This window comes from Heptranchias perlo, chromosome 28 (assembly GCF_035084215.1).
Source record: "Heptranchias perlo isolate sHepPer1 chromosome 28, sHepPer1.hap1, whole genome shotgun sequence".
NCBI lineage: Eukaryota > Metazoa > Chordata > Chondrichthyes > Hexanchiformes > Hexanchidae > Heptranchias > Heptranchias perlo.
In genome coordinates, this window is record NC_090352.1 from 32,630,973 (window position 1) to 32,655,283 (window position 24,311).

The following is a 24,311-nucleotide window of genomic DNA, read 5'->3' on the forward strand; positions in this document are numbered from 1 at the left end:
TGCTAAAATGTCGATACATTTGAGAAGCAGGAGCCCAGGAGGGGGAGCTAGGGAACCATCAGTCAAGCTTCAGGAAGGAGTGGGACACTGGCATCAAGTCAAGGACAACAAGGAATGGAGTTAGACCGAGGGGGACACCAGTAAGATACTGATATTTCCATCTACAATAGTTAAGATTAGGAGGAAATTTGAAACTAATAGCCAGATATTAATAGTGTGAAGGGGATGGATAAAGGAGATAGGAATTGTTCACTGTAGATGAGGGTTCTAGATAGAAATTTAGACATCAGGAGTAGGGAGGGATACGTTTTATTGTTATAGATCGGGTTACCAGTGAAGACCATTGTAGTACAGTGTGGGATAGGTTTCTGAAAGAGAAGGGATTGAGTGCAATGGTGAGAAGGCTGGCAGGTGGGAACTGAGACCCATCAAAAAGGTACAGGCCTATTGGGTCCAAAAAGGTCTCTCCCGTTTCTTAAAAATTTTACGTTCTTATCCTAACACCCGGCACCAAACCAGATCGGCATTTGAAATCTTTTTTTTAAAAAAAAGTGGTTTGTTCAGCTCATTACACTGGTGAAGTTTGGTGCTCTGGGCCTCTTGTAGAAAGGTACAGCCATCACCCATGTAAAGATAACCAGTTAAAGTATATTGAAATACTGAAATAAAGACACAACCTTCTGCCATTTCCTGAAAGGTTTATTGCAGTGATACAATTCGGCAGCAAATCAGACCAATCACATGGTCTGTAGCAGTTACTGGGAGCAGAGGACATGTATTTTTTTTTAAAAAAGGACCTCAGGAACGTGGAGAGAATTTGTAAAATACTGTATGGTAAATAAAGGGATGAAGTGGCCAGAAACAGAGACTGTGCAAATCTCAGGGGAATGCAGCCAAACAGAAGGCTGGAGGGAGAAAGTGGACAGAACAAGACCTGTCACCATCGAATCACACTCCAACAAAAATCACGGGGGTGAAATCTCTCTCAGCAAATAGGGAGAACTTAGCAATGGTTTGTTCTCCGCAATTAACAATCTGCTCATGAAACTAATGAACACACAACCTTGAAATGTACAATTTAATTAATTGTGGAAAAATAAGCATCTTTTATCATTAAGAGAGGAATTTCACCCCAAGGACGCAGAAAATGGATTTTGTAAAATGGCGGTTACTTTTCATTTATTTTAGGCATCTAACATATCAGATATGAAGAAATGCCCACCAGAAAACGGCCAAATATTTAAGTGATTCCCGATCGCTTCCCATTTTAATCCAGGTTCATTCAGAAAGTGTCACTCCCTTGCCAATGAGGCTTCACATTGGACACAAATTCTGATGCTCTGGGGCTCCAATTCGAATCTGGACCATGGATTTTGGCCAGTCTGGTCTGGTCTGACTCCAAGCCCAGATCATTTTGTGTTTAAGGAAAAGGAATTTTAAAAATGCCCGGAGAGTATTTGGCTGACACCTGAGTTCCGTGATGGTCACCCGTAAAACCAGGCATTGTGGAGCTTGGGATCTTTATCTAAACGAGGGGGCAGTGACCCTCAAACAGATGGCGCAAAAGGAGGCCGTCAGATAATGGGAAAGTGACCGAGTGACCCGTGTATTACTCGAAAATAAAGAGAGAGAAACTGAAAAATGTGGGAAATCAGAAATCACACACCAGGACAATCAGCATCTGTGGGAGAAAAGGAAGGTTTTGATGATTCTAGAATGGAGTTTTCCTCAGAATCATAGTTCTGATGAAGGATTAGGGTTGCCAACTCTGGTTGGACGTGTTCCAGGCGGTTTCATCACATGATCTCCCACCACTCCACCCCCAAGATCCTGCCATTGGTCATTTCATGTATCCATAATCGCAGTGCGCCACCTTCCCACAGCCAATTGGAAAGGGAACAGACTCTCCGTTACCCGATTGGACAATTCTTGACTTGTCAGTCAAACCGACTTTATTCCCATCACCAATATTTTTATAACTAATAAACAAGTGTTTAAAGAAAGAGTTTAAAAATACCCATGTTTTTCTCCCTGGGTTGCTCGCAACAGTGCCCAGTAGATTAATCTTTAATTCCTGGAGACTCCAGGACAACCCTGGAGGGTTGGCAACCCTACAAAGGGTACACATCCAAATAGTCATCCCCTCCCTATCTTTCCTCTTTACAGATGCTGCCTGGCCTGTTTCTATTTTTATCCCATGTATTACTCAGCGTGTGATCCTTTACAAACTCTCTGAATTAAACGGCCCTAAATCCTGAATCATTGCAGAAGCATCGTCTGCTCCGAGTCTCACTAGAACCCGCCCCCCCCCACCGCCCCCGCTCAAGCACTGCAAAACAAGTGGGATTTGACGAAGCGTCAGAGGCAGACGATCGCTGAACACAAGAGGCATTCGGAGGCCGAGCTTTAAGTGCGGACGCTGGAGAGAGTCACGTCTCCTTCGATTTGCAGCTCGTTTATCAGCTGGATCGGTTGGTAGCGATGCTTGAAATCAAAGGCGTGACGTCCGTTTACAGACACCTTGAAGGAAAGGTTCTCGCACAGAATGGTAACCTGACAGAGCAAGAAGAACACCAACAATGAATGGGCAGGTCTGTGATGAGAGGTCCACTCCTCCCCCAGCCCCGGGACACAATGAGAGTGACCACATGGTGAAGAAACCAATCATAGTTTATCTGACCCTTTCCTATACAGTGGCAAATGGTGAGGAGGGGTGGGCGAGCTCTAATGACCCATTTATAATGTGGATCGAATGTGTTTTTATTTGTGGTGGGGGTGCACTTTACACAGGGGAAGCTGTGACCGCTGGGAGGGAGCTACAAAGAGAGTAAGTATCGAGAGTTACCCAATCAAAAGGCTGAGATGGGAAATCAGAGATTTGTCCTCGGCTGCACTTTGTCAGTTTTTAATTCCTTTCCCGTAATTAGGATATAGTTTTAAATCTCGTCATCATTTCCAGGATGTGCCTGTGTTGCAGCTTCAGGTCTCCCTCCCCATCCAGCAGAGAATTGAGGGTTATTTCTAGCATGGGGTTGGTGCACATCAGGGACGCTGGAAGTGAGACAGACTGGAGCTGTGATATTGAAAAGGTTTTCTGGGGCAGCTCACACTGCACTGTTGATCCTGGACCTTTTACTACGTTAAAGGCGCTGTATAAATGCGAGTTGTTACAGAATGCCGAGCACGACGACACACCTAAACGTCTCGCGAGAATGGATTCCAAGCAGTCCTTCAAATAAGAAGCTGAGCAAGTTCCTGAGAGGATGAAGATATACAGATATACCACTGCCATCTCCTGGAGCTTTACTCAATCACACGAGTGAATTGGAGAGGAATTTCCAGCAGTTTTTTTTCTAATTAGGCTTCCGTTTTTTTTTTACCCCTTCCATGATATTGCAGCCTTTGGGGGATGGGGAAGTGGTGTAATTGGCTGCATCATGTCTGATGGGACAAGCCTGATGGACAGTTCCCATCTTATTGGACACATTTAGAAAACACACTGTGCAGCGTGACACTGAGCCACTTGTGAATGCAGCCGAGTACATCGACAGTGGTACCCTCCGGTTGACAACACTTCAGGATTTACTTTCTTGCAGGCACTCATCAACAGACTGTGTTAACATGATTACGTTAGCTCGTTTAAGACAAGTGAAAAATAGCACAAACAGGAATTTAGCATCAACGCATTAAGCAGCTCGCTAAAAATAAAAAGCACGCAGGAGACTAAACCCATGGCTCACCAGTTGTCCTCAGCATGCCGGGTCCCATCATCTATTTTGGTGGTGGAATATAAAACCGAATAACACTCAATGACTGGCTGACAATCAGTTCCAAAGGAAGTCTGTCAGCCAAACAAGTCTGGGGAGTCTGCAGATTGACATGGTTGTCATGGAGACATGACCAGCTCAACCTCAGCATCATACCACCTCAGGGTTGGTGGTCCAACCGCGTCCAGACTAGATCAACACTTCGAAAAAATATATTGACCTTCAGAGCACTGGCAAACGAGGAGACGTTCCTCCTCTCCCCACAACTACAGCGATAGGTGTGCACTGTGAGCACCGAGTGTGTGCGGTGCTTCCCTTCTCCCTCTGGCTCTCTCCTGTCGGTAGGCAGCAAACTGGTTCAGGAACGCACAGGAACTTCACCCACCTCAAACATCTGCCCGGCAGAAAACGGATTTTCGGGCAAACTCCTCTCCTCCGTCCCCCAGGAACCCTGAATGCAGCTGTTTCGCACAACAGCAAACTCGCTGCGGAATCGAGGACTCATGTGAAATGCGACGTCGGAGGAATTGCTCGGCTTCAGGTTAATAAAAAAACTGGCGGGGGAGAAAGTAAAGAGTATATTAAAAAGCCACAGGCAGCAATAGAGTTTCTCTACAACACCACACAACAAAGAGGAATGGACTTCGTTAGTGACCTGTAACCCAGGGATTCTCCTTATTCTCACCCCCAGCCAGGCATCTCCTCCCCCACTGAAGCAAAGCAGAGAATTTGAGGCCTTCCCCAGCATTCTGGGTCCCACCAAAAAAACAAGGAACTACAGACCAGTTAGCCTAACACCAGTAGTAGAGAAAATGCTACAGTCTATTATAAAAGATGTGATAACAGAACACTTGGAGGGCATTAACGGAATTGGACAAAGTCAGCATGGGTTTATGAAAGAGAAATCATGCTTAACAAATCTACTGGAGTGTTTTGAGGATGTAACTAGTAGAATAGATAGGGGAGAACTAGTGGATGTGGTGTATTTGGATTTTCAGAAGGCTTTTGATAACGTCCCACACAAGAGGTTCGTGTGCAAAATTAAAGCACATGGGATTGGGGGGAATATACTGGCATGGATTGAGAATTGGTTGACAGACAGGAAACAGAGAATAGGAATAAACGAGTCTTTTTCTGGGTGGCAGGCAGTGACTAGTGGGGTAACACAGGGATCAGTGCTTGGGCCCCAGCTATTCACAATATATATCAATGATTTGGATGAGGGAACTAAATGTAACATTTCCAAGTTAGCAGATGACACAAAGCTGGGGTGGAATGTGAGCTGTGAGGAGGATGCAAAGAGGCTCCAATGTGATTTAGACAAGTTGGGTGAGTGGGCAAGAACATGGCAGATGCAGTATAACATGGATAAATGTGAGGTTATCCACTTTGGTTGTAAAAGCTGAAAGGCAGATTATCTGAATGGTGATAGATTGGGAAAAAGGGAGGTGCAACGAGACCTGGGTGTCCTTGTACACCAATCGCTGAAAGCGAGCATTCAGGTGCAGCAAGCAGTTAGGAAGGCGAATGGTATGTTGGCGTTCATTGCAAGAGGATTTGAGTACAAGAGCAGGGATGTCTTACTGCAGTTATACAGGGCCTTGGTGAGACCACATCTGGAGTATTGTGTGCAGTTTTGGTCTCCTTATCTGAGGAAGGATGTCCTTGACATGGAGGGAGTGCAACCAAGGTTTACCAGACTGATTCCTGGGATGGCAGGACTGACGTATGAGGAGAGATTGGGTCGACTAGGCCTATATTCACTAGAGTTTAGAAGAATGAGAGGTGATCTCATCGAAACATATAAAATTCTAAAAGGACTAGACAGACTAGTTGCAGGGAGGATGTTCCCTATGGCTGGGGAGTCCAGAACCAGGGGTCACAGTCCCAGGATACGGGGTACGCCATTTAGAACCGAGATGAGGAGAAATTTCTTCACTCAGAGGGTGGTGAACCTGTGGAATTCTCTACCACAGAAGGCAATGGAGGCCAAGTCATTAGATGTATTCAAGAAGGAGATAGATATATTTCTTAATGCTAAAGGCATCAAGGGATATGGGGAAAAAGCAGGAACAGGGTACTGAGTTAGATGATCAGCCATGATCATTTTGAATGGCGGAGCAGGCCCGAAGGGCCGAATGGCCTACTCTTGCTCCTATTTTCTATGTTTTCTACTTATGTTTCACCCAGTCTGATAGTGGAGCCAGTATAGAACAGTACAGGCCTCCAACCAGCACAGAACCAACTCCAAAGGATCTGTTAAACTACCTGGTTTAAGGATCCAAAAGGTGCTCCCCTGGAGTCTAACATGGAAAATCTGGTCATGGAATCACCCCCGACAGTCCCACATCAAATAGCTGATCTGCCTGTCCCCCCGCCCGTCCCACCACATTTAAACTGAGTTCACCTACTTGTCGGCATTCGGTTTCACAGTCCCCTGGATCACAACACATCTCGACACGAAGAGCCCTCCGAGGATCGGAGCCTTGTATGGAACTTGCTACAAGAAAAACACATTTTTTAAAAATTATCAATTATTCACATCACGATCGCAATCCTTCCACACCAGGCTGTTCAAATGAAAAGGAGCCTAAGAGAGGGAGGTAACAGTAGTAAATGGTATAGGAAGGGTACATCTGGAGCAAGTTTAGCAGTCACATCAGGACAAGGGGACACAGGGGCAAATGAGTTGAAGGCAAATGTTGGGACTGATGTCAGGAAGTTTTTCAACTACACATGGAACAGGCGGCTGGGCAGATCAATTGAGGCAAAAACCCTGGGAATCATTTAAAGAGAGAACTGGAGGCTGTGATGGAGGAGGGCTGGGGACTGAAAGTCTTTCTAGACAGGTGAAACAGAGATGGGCCAAATGGCCTTCCTCATCCGTAATTATCCTGCGAGAGGAGCGGCAGAGTAACTCAAGGCTGGCACTGCCATCTGCACAGCTGTAAAACAAATACAGATGATCCTGCAGCTGGTCCCAAGCAGCGCCCACCTCTGCGCCCAGAGCAACACGAATACAGCTTCAGCTTGGCATCATTCATCGCCCTTCAGTTAAAATCACTTCCCTCCAATAATTCAAAGCAAACTAAACACTGAGCCGCGCTCTGCTCAGCCTCCGCGTCTAACCAACGCCACAGACTTGGGTAGGAAGAGGGGCAAAGTCATTGTCCTCCGGAACTCCTGCTCACACTTTAAATATCCATTATAAGAGAGGGGTTATTATGATGAGGTGTCTCTTGTTTTATTTCTTTGAGTTCCACAGTCAGTAACACACCCCACTTTTCTCTCGCGCTGGGCGGATGAGGCAAGGACCCTGACACAGCCCCGACTCCCAAAAGGAGCAGCGTGTTAAAGAGTGACGATTCATCATCCCTGTTCAGACATTAAGTGTGTGAAGCAATCCCACATCAAAGCGAAACAAGGGGTCCACTCCCATAAAATTAACTGGTCTTTCCCCTTTACAGACTGATGATCTATGTATTTCCAGCATTTTTATTTCTATTTCAGATTTCTAACATTTGCTGTTTTTAATTTTTAAGTTTTAAAAACAAAATAAGTCTCAAATTATTTATTTGCCTTCTCTATCCATCCTGAATGTGATCAGGACTTTATCCCAGTTCGGCCCTTTCTCAGTTAACTGGACATTGTTCAATTCTGAACCTTTAGCCAGTCGTTAAAATTATGAAGGGGTTTGATAGGGTAGACGATGTGGCCATTTATGGGGGAGTCCAAAACTAGGGGACATAAATATAAGATAGTCACTAATAAATACAATAGGGAATTCAGGAGAAACTTTTTTTTTAACCCAGAGAGTGGTGAGAATGTGGAACTCACTACCACAAAAAGGGCGTAAGGATAAACCCAGCAACTATAGGCCAGTCAGTTTAACCTCGGTGGTGGGGAAACTTTTGGAAACGATAATCCGGGACAGAATTAGCAATCACTTGGACAAGTGTGGATTGATTAGGGAAAGCCAGCATGGATTTGTTAAAGGTAAATCGTGTTTAACTAACAGGATAGAGTTTTTTGATGAGGTAACAAGGAGGGTAGATGAGGGCAATACTGTTGACGTTGTGTATATGGACTTTCAAAAGGCGTTTGATAAAGTGCCGCATAATAGGCTTGTCATCAAGATTGAAGCCCATGGAATAAAAGGGGCAGTAGCAGCATGGATACAGAATTAGCTAAGTGACAGGAAACAGAGTAGTGGTGAACGGCTGTTTTTCGGACTGGAGGGAGGTGTACAGTGGTGTTCCCCAGGGTTCAGTGCTGGGACCATTGCTTTTCTTGATATATATTAATGACTTGGACTTGGATGTTTAGGGCACAATTTCCAAATGACACAAAACTTGGTAGGGTAGTGAACAGTAAGGAGGATAGTGATAGACTTCAAGAAGATACAGACAGGCTGGTGACAGGGGGGAATCGTGGCAGATGAAATTTAACATGGAAAAATGCAAGGCGATACATTTCGGTAGAAAGAATGAGGAGAGGCAATATAATCTAAAGGACACAATTCTAAAAGGGGTACAGGAAGAGAGAGATCTGGGGGTATATGTACACAAATCGTTGAAGGTGGCAGGGCAGGTTGAGAAACGGTTAAAAAAACATACGTGATCCTGTGCTTTATAAATAGAGGCATTGAGTTCAAAAGCAAGGAAGTCATGATGAACCTTTATAAAACACTGGTTCGCCACAACTGAAGTATTGCGTCCAGTTCTGGGAACCGCACTTTAGGAAAGATGTGAAGGCCTTAGAGAAGGTGCAGAAGAGATTTACTAGAATGGTTCCAGGGATGAGGAATTTCAGTTACGTGGATAGACTGGAGAAGCTGGGGTAGTTCTCCCTAGAGCAGAGAAGGTTGAGAGGAGATTTGATAGAGGTGTTCAAAATCATGAAGGGTCTAAACAGAGTAGGTAGAGAGAAACTGTTCCCATTGGCAGAAGGGTCAAGAACCAAAGGACATAGATTTAAGGTGATTGGCAAAAGAACCAAAGGCGACATGAGGATAAACTTTTTTTTAAGCAACACAGCGAGTGGTTAGGATCTGGAATGCACTGCCCAAGGGGGTGGTGGAGGCAGATTCAATCATGGCCTTCAAAAGGGAACCGGATAAGTACTTGAAAGGAAAAAATTTGCAGGGTTACGGGGAAAGGGCGGGGGAGTGGGACTAACTGGATTGCTCTTGCATAGAGCCGGCACAGACTCGATGAGCCGAATGGCCTTCTTTAGTGCTGTAACCTTTCTAAGATTCTATAAGGAATAACATAGAAAGAAATAAAAGGATATGCTGATAGGGTGAGATGAAGTATGGCGGGAGGAGGCTTGTGTGGAGCATAAACAAGTTGGGCCGAATGGCCTGTTTCTGTGCTGTAAATTCTATGGAATTGTTTTAACTCACGGGCTCTTTCTCTCTTTCTCCAGCAGAGGGCACTTGTAGCCAGCCAGCTGTTTGATTCTTTCTGAAGAACATCCCAGCACGTCCCAGGAGAGGGCACTGAACCAGTCCTTTCAAATCAGGCTGGAAAGAAGCTGCCCATTTTCCACAGCGACTTATCAGGGTTTTTCCACGCAGCTCAGCGACAGCTCAGTGTCACTGGAGGGGGAATTTACACAAAACCTTTGCTTCCTGGGGCCTCGAACCAGCAACAAAACAAAAAGGGGCTCCCTAGTGACTATTGGCAAGTGCATCTGCGTGTTGTGCTGAGCTATAAAGACTGGGAAGGTACCAGGCTTGATCCCCACTGTGCCATGTTAGCTGATCCCACCAGCAGCTGTGACGGGAGGTGCTATAATCAACTTCACAACACATCAGCGAGAGATAAACTGGGCTCCCACTCCTGCCACTGATTCCGGCTGGAAGTGCAGATGGGGAAACACGATTGACTAGGCTGTGATGCCCCTGCAGCTGAATAGCCCAACACCACTCTCTGTCTAGACTTGCACGGAAGCACTGCCACTTGGGTGAGGTATCACAGGGCTGCCTGCCCCGAATGGGGTCAGTGCCTTCAGAAGAGGAGGGGAGAAAAATTAGAGGGTGGGGTAGTAAAAGGCAGAGGACACTCGCAGCTAGTTAGCTGTTCGGTTCTTTCTGAAGAGTCGAAGGGGAGTGAAAAAAACGCATTGGAAGAAAGGCTAACAGAGATACCGGGCAGCGTGAGGGGTTCATGTGTAAAAAGATAGATAATAACTGTGAAAGATACAAAAAGTGCTTCACTGAAAGTCATGAAAAGAAAACATTCAAGTGTCTGATCTAGTTAACAAAACAACGGGGTTGGTACTTACCGGAGTGATCATTCCCGAGGAAAATGCTGCGTTGGGAAACGGAGAGCTGGCCTGCAATGGGAGAGAGAATCCTTAGAAACTTGAAACCCCTTGGAATATTTCAATCGCTTTCACATACGGTGGGTGGGGGGAAACAGGAAGTGAATGCCTGATGATTAGAATTACTGGCAGTCTGGCCATTCATCTAAACTCATTCTGGTGCTTAACTACAGAAACACTGGACTCCAACAGTTACATTAATACCTCACAGAACAGTGTCTGCTGCAATTGAGGTAAACAAAATTCTAAGATGTTTTGATAAAGTGCTAAATATAAATGCGAGGAATACTATGGTTTTTTTCTAGCCCCAGATAAATAATAGCTCTGAGATATCACTTTTATTGAAGTCAATTCATTCAGAGGCTTCCATGATTTAAATACTGCAGAATATTAAAAAGGGACAAAGTGCATTTTGTTTTTATTCGTTCATGGGATGTGGGCGTCGCTGGCGAGGCCGGCATTTATTGACCATCCCTAATTGCCCTTGAGAAGGTGGTGGTGAGCCGCCTTCTTGAACTGCTGCAGTCCGTGTGGTGAAGGTTCTCCCACAGTGCTGTTAGGAAGGGAGTTCCAGGATTTTGACCCAGCGACGATGAAGGAACGACGATATATTTCCAAGTCGGGACGGTGTGTGACTTGGAGGGGATCGTGCAGGTGGTGTTGTTCCCATGTACCTGCTGCTCTTGTCCTTCTAGGTGGTAGAGGTCGTGGGTTTGGGAGGTGCTGTCGAAGAAGCCTTGGCGAGTTGCTGCAGTGCATCCTGTAGATGGTACACACTGCAGCCACTGTGCGCCGGTGGTGAAGGGAGTGAATGTTTAGGGTGGTGGATGGGGTGCCAATCAAGCGGGCTGCTTTGTCCTGGATGGTGTCGAGCTTCTTGAGTGTTGTTGGAGCTGCACTCATCCAAGCAAGTGAAGAGTATTCCATCACACTCCTGACTTGTGCTTTGTAGATGGTGGAAAGGCTTTGGGGAGTCAGGAGGCGAGTCACTCAACGCAGAATACCCAACCTCTGACCTGCTCTTGTAGCCACAGTATTTATATAGCTGGTCCAGTTAAGTTTCTGGTCAATGGTGACCCTCCCCAGGATGTTGATGGTGGGGGATTTGGCAATGGTAATGCCGTTGAATGTCAAGGGGAGGTGGTTAGACTCTCTCTTGTTGGAGATGGTCATTGCCTGGCACTTGTTTGGTACGAATGTTACTTGCCACTTATCAGCCCAAGCCTGGATGTTGTCCAGGTCTTGCTGCATGCGGGCTCGGATTGCTTCATTATTTGAGGGATTGCGAATGGAACTGAACACTGTGCATCCCCATTTCTGACCTTATGATGGAGGGAAGGTCATTGATGAAGCAGCTGAAGATGGTTGGGCCGAGGACACTGCCCTGAGGAACTCCTGCAGCAATGTCCTGGGGCTGAGATGATTGGCCTCCAACAAGCACTACCATCTTCCTTTGTGCTGGTATGACTCCAGCCACTGGAGAGTTTTCCCCCTGATTCCCATTGACTTCAATTTTACTAGGGCTCCTTGGTGCCACACTCGGTCACTCTCACCTCACCTCTGGAATTCAGCTCTTTTGTCCATGTTTGGACCAAGGCTGTAATGAGGTCTGGAGCCGAGTGGTCCTGGCGGAACCCAAACTGAGCATCAGTGAGTAGCTTGTTGGTGAGTAAGTGCCGCTTGATAGCACTGTCGACGACACCTTCCATCACTTTGCTGATGATTGAGAGTAGACTGATGGGGCGGTAATTGGTCAGATTGGATTTGTCCTGGGTAATTTTCCTCATTGTCGGGTAGATGCCAGTGTTGTAGCTGTACTGGAACAGCTTGGCTAGAGGCACAGCTAGTTCTGGAGCACGTCTTCAGCATTACAGCTGGGACGTTGTCGGGGCCCCATAGCCTTTGCTGTATCCAGTGCACTCAGCCGTTTCTTGATATCACGTGGAGTGAATCGAATTGGCTGGAGACTGGCTTCTGGAGATGGTGGGGATATCGGGAAGAGGCTGAGATGGATCATGCACTCGGTACTTCTGGCTGAAGATGGTTGCAAACGCTTCAGCCTTGTCTTTAGCACTCACGTGCTGGACTCCGCCATCATTGAGGATGGGGATGTTTGCAGAGCCTCTTCCTCCCGTTAGTTGTTTAATTGTCCACCACCATTCACGACTGGATGTGGCAGGACTGCAGAGCTTTGATCTGATCCGTTGGTTGTAGAATCGCTTAGCTCTGTCCATAGCATGTTGCTTCTGCTGTTTAGCTTGCATGTAGTCCTGAGTTGTAGCTTCACCAGGTTGGCACCTCATTTTTAGATATGCCTGGTGCTGCTCCTGGCATGCTCTTCTACATTCCTCATTGAACCAGGGTTGATCCCCTGGCTTGTTGGTAATGGTAGAGTGAGGAATATGCCGGGCCATGAGGTTACAGATTGTGCTGGAACACAATGCTGCTGCTGATGACCCACAGCGCCTCATGGACGCCCAGTTTTGAGCTGCGAGATCTGTTCTGAATCTATCCCATTTAGTTATAGTCCAACAATTTTATTTTTAATCCCACAAGCTTTCGGGGGCTTCCCCCTTCCTCAGGCCGCCTGAGGAAGGGGGAAGCCCCCGAAAGCTTGTGGGATTAAAAATAAAATTGTTGGACTATAACTTGGTGTTGTAAAATTGTTTACAATTGTCAACCCCAGTCCATCACCGGCATCTCCACATCATATCCCATTTAGCACAGTGGTAGTGCCACACAACACTAAAAAGAACAAAAAAACTTGCATTTATTTCACGACTTTCATATTCTCAGGACATCCAGAGTACTTCACAGCCAGTAAATTATTTTTCAAGTGTAGGCATTGTTGTTATGAAGGTGAATGTGGAAGACAACTTGCACACAGCAAGGCCCTACAAACTACAATCGCCCTTTGTCACAGGGGGAGGGAGGGGAACAGACAATCAAAGTCAGTAAGTTTTTCCACTCCTAATCACCACCTTTCTGGAAAGTGCATGTGTGCCATTGTCAGGCAGGCTCTCCCCAGCTCAAATAGCCAGTCGAAAATTATAGGCCAAGTTGACACATAAAAATTGGCTACTGGGGTGGGGGTGGGGCCACACATGAAACCACTCCCCAACGTGAAAGGCTGAAAGTGGGAGAAATTGAACAGGGAGGGGAGAGGAGAGAGAGAGAATGTGGGCAAAGAGTCTTGGGTCTGTTACTACCAGTCTTCAGCATTTCCAACACATTTACTGTAACTATGCTCCTGCATGAGTAGGTAAGTGGCCCATCCCTCCTTCCCTGTAAGGAATGCTCTGCTCACAAGCTCCTCCTTCCTTTATATCTCAACTTGCTCAGTTGGGATTACTGTTGCCTCGAGCCAGTAGGTTGTGGGTTCAAGTCCCACTCCAGGACAAGACATAATCTACGCTGACACTCTAGCGCAATACCGAGGGAGTACTGCCCTGTTGGAACTGCAGTCTCTCAAACAAGAGGTTAAACCGAGGTCCCATCTGCCTGTTCAGGAGGAAGTATAAAGTCACATGGCACCATTCCGATGTCCTGGACAACATTCCTCCCTCAATTACCACCACCAAAAACAGATTGACCAGTCATTCATCTTGTTTCCTGTTTGTGTGATCTTCCTGTGTGTAAACTGGCTGTTGCATCTGCCTACATAACAGTGACTGGATTTGAAAAATAATACAATAGCTGTGAAGCACTTTCAGTTATCCTGCTTTGAGAAAAAAAGGGCTCTTTCAATGCAAGTTCTTCTGCTCCCTCTAAGGACAAGCTAGGACGTTCTCCCTGTGTAGAACCCGACCGACACCTGAAGTGCCCCTTTTGCACGAACGAGTCTTACAGCAAATGGTCAAGATGGAACAGATGATAAATTTGAGGGATTGGTCGGTGTAACCACCAGCAATAGGTTAAAACTTACTGGATTGGCAGGGACAGCTGGAAGAAACATGGAAGCAGCCTGGAATTGAACAGAGAGATTATTAGACATGAAATTAAAATTTTGGAGCAATTAAGACAGGGATTGATCAGCGTAACCATTGGCAACAGGTTGGAACTTACTGGATTGGCAGGGACAGCTGGGGCAAACATGGAAGCAGCCTGGAATTGAACAGAGAGATTATTAGACATGAAATTAAAATTTTGGAGCAATTAAAACAGGGATTGATCAGCGTAACCATTGGCAACAGGTTGAAACTTACTGGATTGGCAGGGACAGCTGGGGCAAACATGGAAGCAGCCTGGAATTGAACAGAGAGATTATTAGACATGAAATTAAAATTTTGGAGCAATTAAGACAGGGATTGATCAGCGTAACCATTGGCAACAAGTCGGAACTTACTGGATTGGCAGGGACAGCTGGGGCAAACATGGAACCAGCCTGGAATTGAACAGAGGTTAATATAAAAACATCTGGATCACTTTAAATCACAACCCGGTTATTCACAACAAAAGAACAGTTTCAGAAACCTGACAGGAGGGGCAGCACAAAGTGCCAAAGATTCCCCGGATGAAGAATACCAGAAATGAGAGTTAAGGATGTAAAAAGAAATTGGGTTTTTTTTCCCCTCAATGGAACAGAGGAGGTTAAAGGGGAATCTAATAGAGGCTTTCAAAATTATGAACGGTTTTGAGAGGGTAAATATTTAAAGATTGTTTCCATTGGTTGATGAATCAAGGGGGGGGTAATAGACTGAGAATTATCTCTGATTGGAGAGGAAAGTTAGAAAACATCGTATTTCACAGAGGATTATTAGAGGAGGGACTGCTTCACCACAAATGACTATTAAGGTACATAAGCCTATAACAATGTACAAAAAGGAAATTAGATAGGAATATTAAAAAGGTAACAGGAAACAGGATCAAAGTTAAAAAGCACCAGGCAGGCAAAATGTGCCCATTGACTTCCTTCTGCGCTGTCATTTATATGTGAAGAGGGACAGAGACAGGAATTCCCCTAAGCTCTGGATACAGAGTTCAATGAATCTGTTTGACGTCACTCATCCCTCGCCTTCTCTCCTCCTTTCTCCATGGTCCTACACTAATGGGTTTTGGCCCTTCACCTGGCTATTCCACACAGAGTTCCCCTGTGCTATTCAGGGTGACACTGAACAGGAGGCCCGGGTGCTTCCTCAGAAAGCGAAGGAGGGGAGAAGATGCTGGGTGTAGTAGTGCAGTGGTTATGTTACTGGACCAGTAATCCAGAGAATAGGAGCTCAAATCCCAAAAGTTGGAGGATGTGAATTCAGTTTAAAGAAAATCTGGAAATGAAAAAGCCAGTATCAGTAAAAGTGACCATGAAGATGTCAGATTGTCATAAAAACCCAACTGGTTCACCAATGTCCTTTAGGGAAGGAAACCTGCCGTCCTTACTCTGGCTGTTGTGTGACTCCATTCCCACACCAATATGATTGACTCTTACCTACCCTCTGAAGTGGTGTAGCAAGCCACTCAGTCATATCAAACCTCAGGACATCTAAGGGTGCCCATATCCCAAAAATGATTTTTTTTTTTACAATGGCCACTTGGGTGAGATACTGGTGAGGTGGGGGGGGGCGGTATCAGGACTGGTGAAACCCGTAACCCCCACCGACTGCTTTCATTAGAGGAGGAGACAGAATTGAGGGAGGGAAAACCAAATTCACTCAGACCCAGCATGCCTCTCTTGACTATGGTTATAATATTAGACAAATCGATGTACTGCTGCCCTCTGGCAAAGGACAACCTAAGGGCCCTTTTTAAAAGTGGGTTTGGGACAAGTATGAAACAAAAGGTCGTAATATTGCAGTGCAAAGACATTCCAGGGACTAAACTGCATAGCCCCACGGACACAGCTAGAAACTTACCGGACAGGCATTTCCGATGGGATAAGCAGGGGATGGAAACCCAGAAAAGTCAGGATTGAACTGGAATTCAAACAGAAATGTTCTTTACAAAACGGGAAGCACTAAACATTCCAATTGCATCAAGGCCCTTTCAATATGCTTCAAAGTGGGGGGAGTTTGATAGTCGTTGTGATTGACAGCAACAAATGCCATGCACAGGGGGCACAGATGGGGCACCGTCTTGACTTCTGGAGTGCATGGCAAAGGGTAACTGGTTATGTGGGGAGGGGCTGAGGTGGAAAATTTTGGGGCATTTTACTCCTAATTAATTAACCTTTCCCACTTAATGTCCCTTGGGGACACGCTTCCAGGTCACAGACTGACAACACGACTACTTATGTCACCTCACTCAACATACCATCCCTGGCAGGAGCAGGCAGGCGATCTCTGCCCAGTCTCAGCTAATAACACTCTGCCATCAGCTTACCATGGGTTGTACAATAGTGGCCTACACACCATCTCACCCACCCTCATTACCGTGCAGGACACTGCTTAGACCCTAACTGGTGTACCGAGTGCAGTACTGGTCACTGTACTGCTGGAAGGATGAAGATCTTGGGAAGGAAGCAGAAAAAATGGAAGGCAGGAAATTGCTGGAAATGCAGTTCCACCAGCATCTGTAAACAGAAGAGACGGGTTAGCATTTTGGGCGGAGACTCTTCAGAGCTGAAAGCTAGAAGATCAGGGCTCGTGCTGCAGGCCCCGGTTCTGAAGAAGGCTCCACAACTCAAAACGTTAACCTTGCTTTTCTCCTCCGACTGACCTGCTGTGTATCTCCAGCATCTGCAGTTACTTTCCTTTCTATTTGTGCTCAGGATTCAAAGCCATGAGGAAAGGCTGAGCAAGCTGGGTGTCGGTGGTAGGGACTTTGGAGCAGCTCAAAGGATCTTTTCAAAATGATTAAAAAAGGAGATGGACAAATTGTTCACGTCAGTAGTTCAAAAACCTAGTGGCAATAGTTCTGCCCAAACTCCCTTCTACTGATAATTCTTAAACTATTTCACACAAAGGGCAATAGGCTAAGGTTGAGGCAATAGGTTAAATAAGTTACTAGGGAAGGGCGTTGTAGCAGATAGAAGTAGAAATGGATTGAAGAGATAACTATAGTGCTCCCATCAAACTCACATTTGCATTTCCTGCTGGCACTGCTGGTTGGAACTGGAATTAAAATAGAATTGGTGTCAGTTTGCAAGAGAGGAGAAACATTTCAACTCACACCCCCAGCAGCAGCTGTTGCTTCTCAAACCCACAGATCCCATTATCATCACGGCCACTGTTTCACTGTAAGTGAATGAGTCAAAATCCGCTCTTATTATACGGGACTTTATACCAGTGTTTGGGGGAATCATATTCTGCCCATTTCCCAGCAACGAAACCGTCAAAATCAGTGGCCTTGATAGTTGTTGGGAGGATACAAGAATCCACTATGGAGCAGTGGTGCACACCAACGAGCCCCTGAGTTAAATAAATTCAACATGCAAGGTCAAAGCTGAAAGACGGTGACGCACAATGTTCTCCCCTTTCCTGCACATTCATCTGGAAGGAATTCCACTTTTCAAAGCAGAGATTGGCTACAGAAATCCTTGGTAATTCTGTTTGTACCAATGACTTAACTTCACATTTCCCCCAAACCCCCTCAAGTTATGGCTCCATGATTGGCATGAACCCCGGGGCAAAGAGCAGAGGTCAGCAGCAAAGTACACACAAGGGGATGACTTCCTGAAGTCATCAGGGGTCATTATAACCTAACCCGCCCGGCAGGAAGTTGACGGGGTTGGTTCGGCCGCCCGTTTTACACCCCGCCTGATTCTATCAACTTCACTGGAAATTAAAAAATCGGGCGAGGTGTAAAACAGGCAGCTGATCCGATCCAGTCAGCTTCCCGCCAGTGGGGTTCGGTTAAAATTACCCCCCACACCCCCTCCCTCGCCCCCGTTGTCTGCACCAAATCACCGAGCAACAAATATCAGGATGAACATTTTTTTTTAAAGAAACAAGCCTGACCTTCAGTTCTCACCTACACCACTAAACTATTTCATTGCTCAGCGCTAACAGAACAATAGAGATAAGAGCCTGTGGACAGGGGGGGCGGGGGGAAGGGTGGAAAAGGCGGACAGGATGGGAGGTGTCTGCCAATTCTCCCTGCTCAAGTCCTGGAGTTGCACTTGAACCCACAACCTTGTAACTCAAGAGGATAGAGTGCTACCAACTGAGACAAGCTGATACACCTAGGAATGGCCAATTTTCTTCTCTCTAACCTGGAGGTCAACTGTTGTACCCTCTACCACTGCCGATCGAACCTGGGATTTCCCTGGTCTGTGTGGCTCAGTTTTACATTGTTATCAACTGAACCATCAGGGAAGGCATCTCACTGTATGTTTACTCTGCCTTGTGTCCATCATTTCAGACAGCACCAAGTTGAGTGGGCTCATCACAACAACATTGGGCAAGAGACACACAGGGGAGCTTTTCAAAAGCAGATTTGGGAGGGGCCAGGGGATTTACACTAAGCTCATGGAGGTACTTTTTTGGGGTGGCAATTAACAAAGGTACTTATCCTCTCCATTAAACACTCCCCATGCCAAATTAGTACATGACACATTACTTACACGATTGTTTCTAAAGCTGAGGGAGACGACCTCCACTTGACCATCTATCTGAATGGCATCCACTCTGGAGAGTGGGATCCGGTGCTTGAATTCCAGGAAGTGTTGATCATTCACGGCCACCTTGACAACAACACAACACTCTGAAAAATAACTGGCAACACCTGAGGACCACAGTTTAGAAAGCCTCTGATAATTGAGTCTGGTGTCCCACAAATTAAGTCAAGACGGGACTATTCCATCATTTTAACAGGGAGATAGAGTTTGGCTCTTTTTTTTTTTGCTTTGAGTTTCTTCCCTTCTTCTCCCGAGGGCACTGACCTTTGCAGGGGCAAAGTCCCATGGGTGCTGCCAGCTCTCTGGTGCCTCACCCGGTCTTCACCGACAAACCCAAATAGGGAGTGCCAGAGGCTCTTTGACCATGGGACGGCAGGACAACCGAGCCCAATCTCGTCCTTAGTCAACAGTAAGCCTCTGTACTTTCTTGCAACAGTCCCTGAATAGCAACCATGAGCTGCCCCTTCCCATGTCCAGGATTGCTAAAACCAATTGTAGTGGCCCAAGCGGAGCTCAGCACAGACCAGGGATCAAACTTGGGATTTTCCCGGCCTGTATTAATACGCACACCTTGAGCCACAGGGGGAACCAGCTGCTGGGTTTTCTACTGACCAATCTCGGTGACATCCCACAAACCCACCGGCAAATGTAGCTGCCATATTGGCTGGCAGTGCAAAATGGAGATCCTTGTCCCCCAGGAGGGGCGAAAAAAACTTAAAGTACACAAATCCTGCCTCAGGAAAATAAACACAGGACGGATAAGGCAACAACAGCTACATGAACCAAAACTAAGAACCCACAAAAAATTAGATTTATCCCATTCCCCAAATGCCATTTTTAACCAGCAACGGCTTGGGTCAATAGATGAACAAAAACACACCACCATCTTAAGGAGCTGTGGCACAGATCATTTTATGATAGTAAGGTAATTTCTGACTTCAAGGTCACATTAAATAAATACACATTCATAGCACCATAAAACCACTCCCAATCTAGAATGTTTCACAGGAAGTGGAGGCTGGAAATCCCCACCACATTGAGACAAAACCCACAAGCTGTGAAAACACTGGTCGGAGACATCTCAGAGACATAGTGCATGACCTTGGTGCTGGTTTTAGTGTAAAGGAACAGTCTGGCATGGAGCAATATGTACTTAGCCCAGGAGTACACAGATGGCACATCACTGCCAAGTCATATGGAAAAACCTTGCAGTGGTGAGTAACTACATAACCCACAAAGTCACGTGTGCATTACATCAGGATCAGGAGTATTTCCCAGAATCTGTGCGATCAAAGTGTTTCAACACTGATACACACACTCACGCCCACACGGATACTGCCCCCGCCCCGTCCGCCATGCCTCCCTACAGCTGGGCTACAAGCCCTAATTCCACCATCTCTACTGGTTCACTCAGAACTGACCGGGGGTTGGGAAATAGGAACGTTTCCTAATCCAATCAGTGAGTCCTAGGAGTAGTGTGTGATTTGGAGGTACCGACACAGTTCCTGTCGGGGGGAGGAGAAATTTGCCTGTTAGTTACTGAAAGGACAGAATCTTCCCTTTCTGAAGGAGCTGGCCCTAGCGTGGAGATGATCTAACACAGGTTACATAGAATGTACAGTGCAGAACCAGGCCATTCGGCCCAACAGGTACGGTAGCATAGTGGTTATGTTACTGGACTAGTAATCCAGAGGCCTGGACTAAAATCCAGAGTCAGGAGTTCAAATCCCGCCACGGCAGCTGGCGAATTTAAATTCAATTAATTAAATTCAATTAATTAAATAAAAAATCTGGAATTAAAATACTAGTATCAGTAATGATGGCCATGAAACTACCGGATTGTCGTAAGAACCCATCTGGTTCACTAATGACCTTTAGGGAAGGAAACCTGCCATCCTTACCCGGTCTGGCCGATATGTGACTCCAGACCCACAGCAATGTGGTTGATTCTTAATTGCCCTCTGAAATGGCCTAGCAAGCCACTCAGTTGTAAAATCTCGCTACGAAAAGTCATAATAAGAATAAAACCGTACGGACCACCCGGCACCGGACACGACAACGGCAAAACACCAAGCCCAGTCGACCCTGCAAGGTCCTCCTTACGAACATCTGGGGACTTGTGCCAAAATTGGGAGAGCTGTCCCACAGATTAGTCAAGCAACAGCCTGACATAGCCATACTCACAGAATCATACCTTTCAGCCAACGTCCCAGACTCTTCCATCACCATGCCTGGGTATGTCCTGTCCCACCGGCAGGACAGACCCACCAGAGGTGGTGGTACAGTGATATATAGTCAGGAGGGAGTGGCCCTGGGAGTCCTCAACATTGACTCTGGACCCCATGAAATCTCATGGCATCAGGTCAAACATGGGCAAGGAAACCTCCTGCTGATTACCACCTACCGTCCTCCCTCAGCTGATGAATCAGTCCTCCTCCATGTTGAGCACCACTTGGAGGAAGCACTGAGGGTAGCAAGGGCACAGAATGTACTCTGGGTGGGGGACTTCAATGTCCATCACCAAGAGTGGCTCGGCAGCACCACTACTGACCGAGCTGGCCGAGTCCTGAAGGACATAGCTGCTAGACTGGGCCTGCGGCAGGTGGTGAGCGAACCAACACGAGGGAAAAACTTACTTGACCTCGTCATCACCAATCTACCTGTCGCAAATGCATCTGTCCATGACAGCATTGGTAGGAGTGACCACCGCACAGTCCTCGTGGAGATGAAGTCCCGTCTTCGCACTGAGGACACCATCCAACGTGTTGTGTGGCACTACCACCGTGCTAAATGGGATAGATTCAGAACAGATCTCGCAGCTCAAAACTGGGCATCCATGAGGCGCTGTGGGCCATCAGCAGCAGAATTGCATTCCAGCACAATCTGTAACCTCATGGCCCGGCATATTCCTCACTCTACCATTACCAACAAGCCAGGAGATCAACACTGGTTCAATGAGGAGTGTAGAAGAGCATGCCAGGAGCAGCACCAGGCGTACCTAAAAATGAGGTGCCAACCTGGTGAAGCTACAACTCAGGACCACATGCATGCTAAACAGCGGAAGCAACATGCTATAGACAGAGCTAAGCGATTCCACAACCAACGGATCAGATCAAAGCTCTGCAGTCCTGCCACATCCAGTCGTGAATGGTGGTGGACAATTAAACAACTAACGGGAGGAGGAGGCTCTGCAAACATCCCCATCCTCAATGATGGCGGAGTCCAGCACGTGAGTGCAAAAGACAAGGCTGAAGCGTATGCAACCATCTTCAGCCAGAAGTGCCGAGTGGATGATCCATCTCAGCCTCCTCCCGATATCCCCACCATCACGGAAGCCAGTCTTCGGCCAATTCGATTCACTCCATGTGATATCAAGAAACAGCTGAGTGCACTGGATACAGCAAAGGCTATGGGCCCCGACAACATCCCAGCTGTAGTGCTGAAGACTTGTGCTCCAGAACTAGCCGCACCTCTAGCCAAGCTGTTCCAGTACAGCTGCAACACTGGCATCTACCCGACAATGTGGAAAATTGCCCAGGTATGTCCTGTCCACAAAAAGCAGGACAAATCCAATCCGGCCAATTACAGCCCCATCAGTCTACTCTCAATCATCAGCAAAGTGATGGAAGGTGTCGTCGACAGTGCTATCAAGCGGCACTTACTCACCAATAACCTGCTCACCGACGCTCAGTTTGGGTTCCGCTAGGATCACTCGGCTCCAGACCTCATTACAGCCTTGGTCCAAACATGGACAAAAGAGCTGAATTCCAGAGGTGAGGAGAGAGTGACTGCCCTTGACATCAAGGCAGCATTTGACCGAGTGTGGCACCAAGGAGCCCTAGTAAAATTGAAGTCAATGGGAATCAGGGGAAAACTCTCCAGTGGTTGGAGTCATACCTAGCACAAAGGAAGATGGTAGTGGTTGTTGGAGGCCAATCATCTCAGCCCCAGGACATTGCTGCAGGAGTTCCTCAAGGCAGTGTCCTAGGCCCAACCATCTTCAGCTGCTTCATCAATGACCTTCCCTCCATCATAAGGTCAGAAATGGGGATGTTCGCTGATGACTGCACAGTGTTCAGTTCCATTCGCAATCCCTCAAATAATGAAGCAGTCTGAGCCCGCATGCAGCAAGACCTGGACAACATCCAGGCTTGGGCTCATAAGTGGCAAGTAACATTCGCGCCAGATAAGTGCCAGGCAATGACCATCTCCAACAAGAGAGAGTCTAACCACCTCCCCTTGACATTCAACTGCATTACCATCGCCGAATCCCCCACCATCAACATCTTGCGGGTCACCATTGACCAGAAACTTAACTGGACCAGCCATATAAATACTGTGGCTACGAGAGCAGGTCAGAGGCTGGGTATTCTGCGGCGAGTGACTCACCTCCTGACTCCCCAAAGCCTTTCCACCATCTACAAGGCACAAGTCAGGAGTGTGATGGAATACTCTCCACTTGTCTGGATGAGTGCAGCTCCAACAACACTCAAGAAGCTCGACACCATCCAAGATAAAGCAGCCCGCTTGATTGGCACCCCATCCACCACACTAAACATTCACTCCCTTCACCACTGGCGCACAGTGGCTGCAGTGTGTACCATCCACAGGATGCACTGCAGCAACTCGCCAAGGCTTCTTCGACAGCACCTCCCAAACCCGCGACCTCTACCACCTAGAAGGACAAGAGCAGCAGGCACATGGGAACAACACCACCTGCACGTTCCCCTCCAAGTCACACACCATCCCGACTTGGAAATATATCGCCGTTCCTTCATTGTCGCTGGGTCAAAATCCTGGAACTCCCTTCCTAACAGCACTGTGGGAGAACCGTCACCACACGGACTGCAGCGGTTCAAGAAGGCGGCTCACCATCACCTTCTCGAGGGCAATTAGGGATGGGCAATAAATGCTGGCCTCGCCAGCGACGTCCACATCCCATGAACGAATAAAAAAAAACAGGTCCATGCCAGTGTTTATGCTCTACATGAGCCTCCTCCCTCCCTCCCTACTTCCTCTAACCCTATCAGCATATCCTTCTATTCCTTTCTCCCTTATCTGTTTATCTAACTTATCCTTAAATGCATCTATGCTAAGTCGCCTCAACTGCTTCTTGTGGTAGCGAATTCCACATTCTAACCATTCTCTGGGTAAAGAAGTTTCTCCTGGATTCCCTATTGGATTTATTAGTGACTATCTTATATTTATGGCTCCTAATTCTGATTTCCCCCTCAAGTGGAAACATATTATCTACGTCTACCCTATCAAACCCTTTCATAATCTTAAAGGCCTTTAGCAGGTCACCCCTCAGAAATTTTACTGGAGAAAAGAGCTCCAACCTGTTCAATCTTTCCTGATAAGTATGGCCTCTCAGTACTGGGATCATCCCAGTAACTCTTTTTTGCAGCTTCTCCAGTGCCTCTACATTCTTTTTAGAATATGGAGACCAGAACTGTTCACAGTACTCCAAGTGTTCTCTAAGCCAGGCTCAGAATCCACTGGTAGTAAAAGGATCTGAGAGCTTGTAGTTGCACACCATCAGGGAGAGGACTCTCCCCGAAAAGGCTGTGGATACTGGGACAATTGGAGCTTTCAAGACTGAGAATGATAGGTAAGAATATCAAGAGATATGGAGCTAAGGCAGGTAAATGCAGCTGAGGTACAGA

The 24,311-nt window shown here is 46.7% G+C and overlaps 1 protein-coding gene across 8 annotated transcripts in view; it reads right to left on the reverse strand.

Annotated features, from left to right (window-relative positions):
* Nucleotides 1-678: 678 nt before the first annotated feature.
* LOC137345023 (galectin-4-like) overlaps nt 679-24,311 on the reverse strand; it is a 29,033-nt gene continuing 5,400 nt past the window's right edge. The window contains exons 4-14 of one of the 8 annotated variants that reach the window (XM_068008379.1): nt 18,592-18,711; nt 17,108-17,140; nt 15,944-16,003; nt 14,440-14,478; nt 14,300-14,338; nt 14,160-14,198; nt 14,020-14,058; nt 10,056-10,106; nt 6,179-6,267; nt 4,153-4,321; nt 679-2,553 (exon numbers count right to left, since the gene is read on the reverse strand). In XM_068008379.1, the coding sequence (XP_067864480.1) occupies nt 2,407-2,553; nt 4,153-4,321; nt 6,179-6,267; nt 10,056-10,106; nt 14,020-14,058; nt 14,160-14,198; nt 14,300-14,338; nt 14,440-14,478; nt 15,944-16,003; nt 17,108-17,140; nt 18,592-18,711 (825 nt within the window). In that variant the 3' untranslated portion in view covers nt 679-2,406. The remainder of the gene's footprint in view (nt 2,554-4,152; nt 4,322-6,178; nt 6,268-10,055; nt 10,107-14,019; nt 14,059-14,159; nt 14,199-14,299; nt 14,339-14,439; nt 14,479-15,943; nt 16,004-17,107; nt 17,141-18,591; nt 18,712-24,311) is intronic. The other 7 variants (XM_068008380.1, XM_068008383.1, XM_068008381.1 and 4 more) reach the window with 7 other exon arrangements.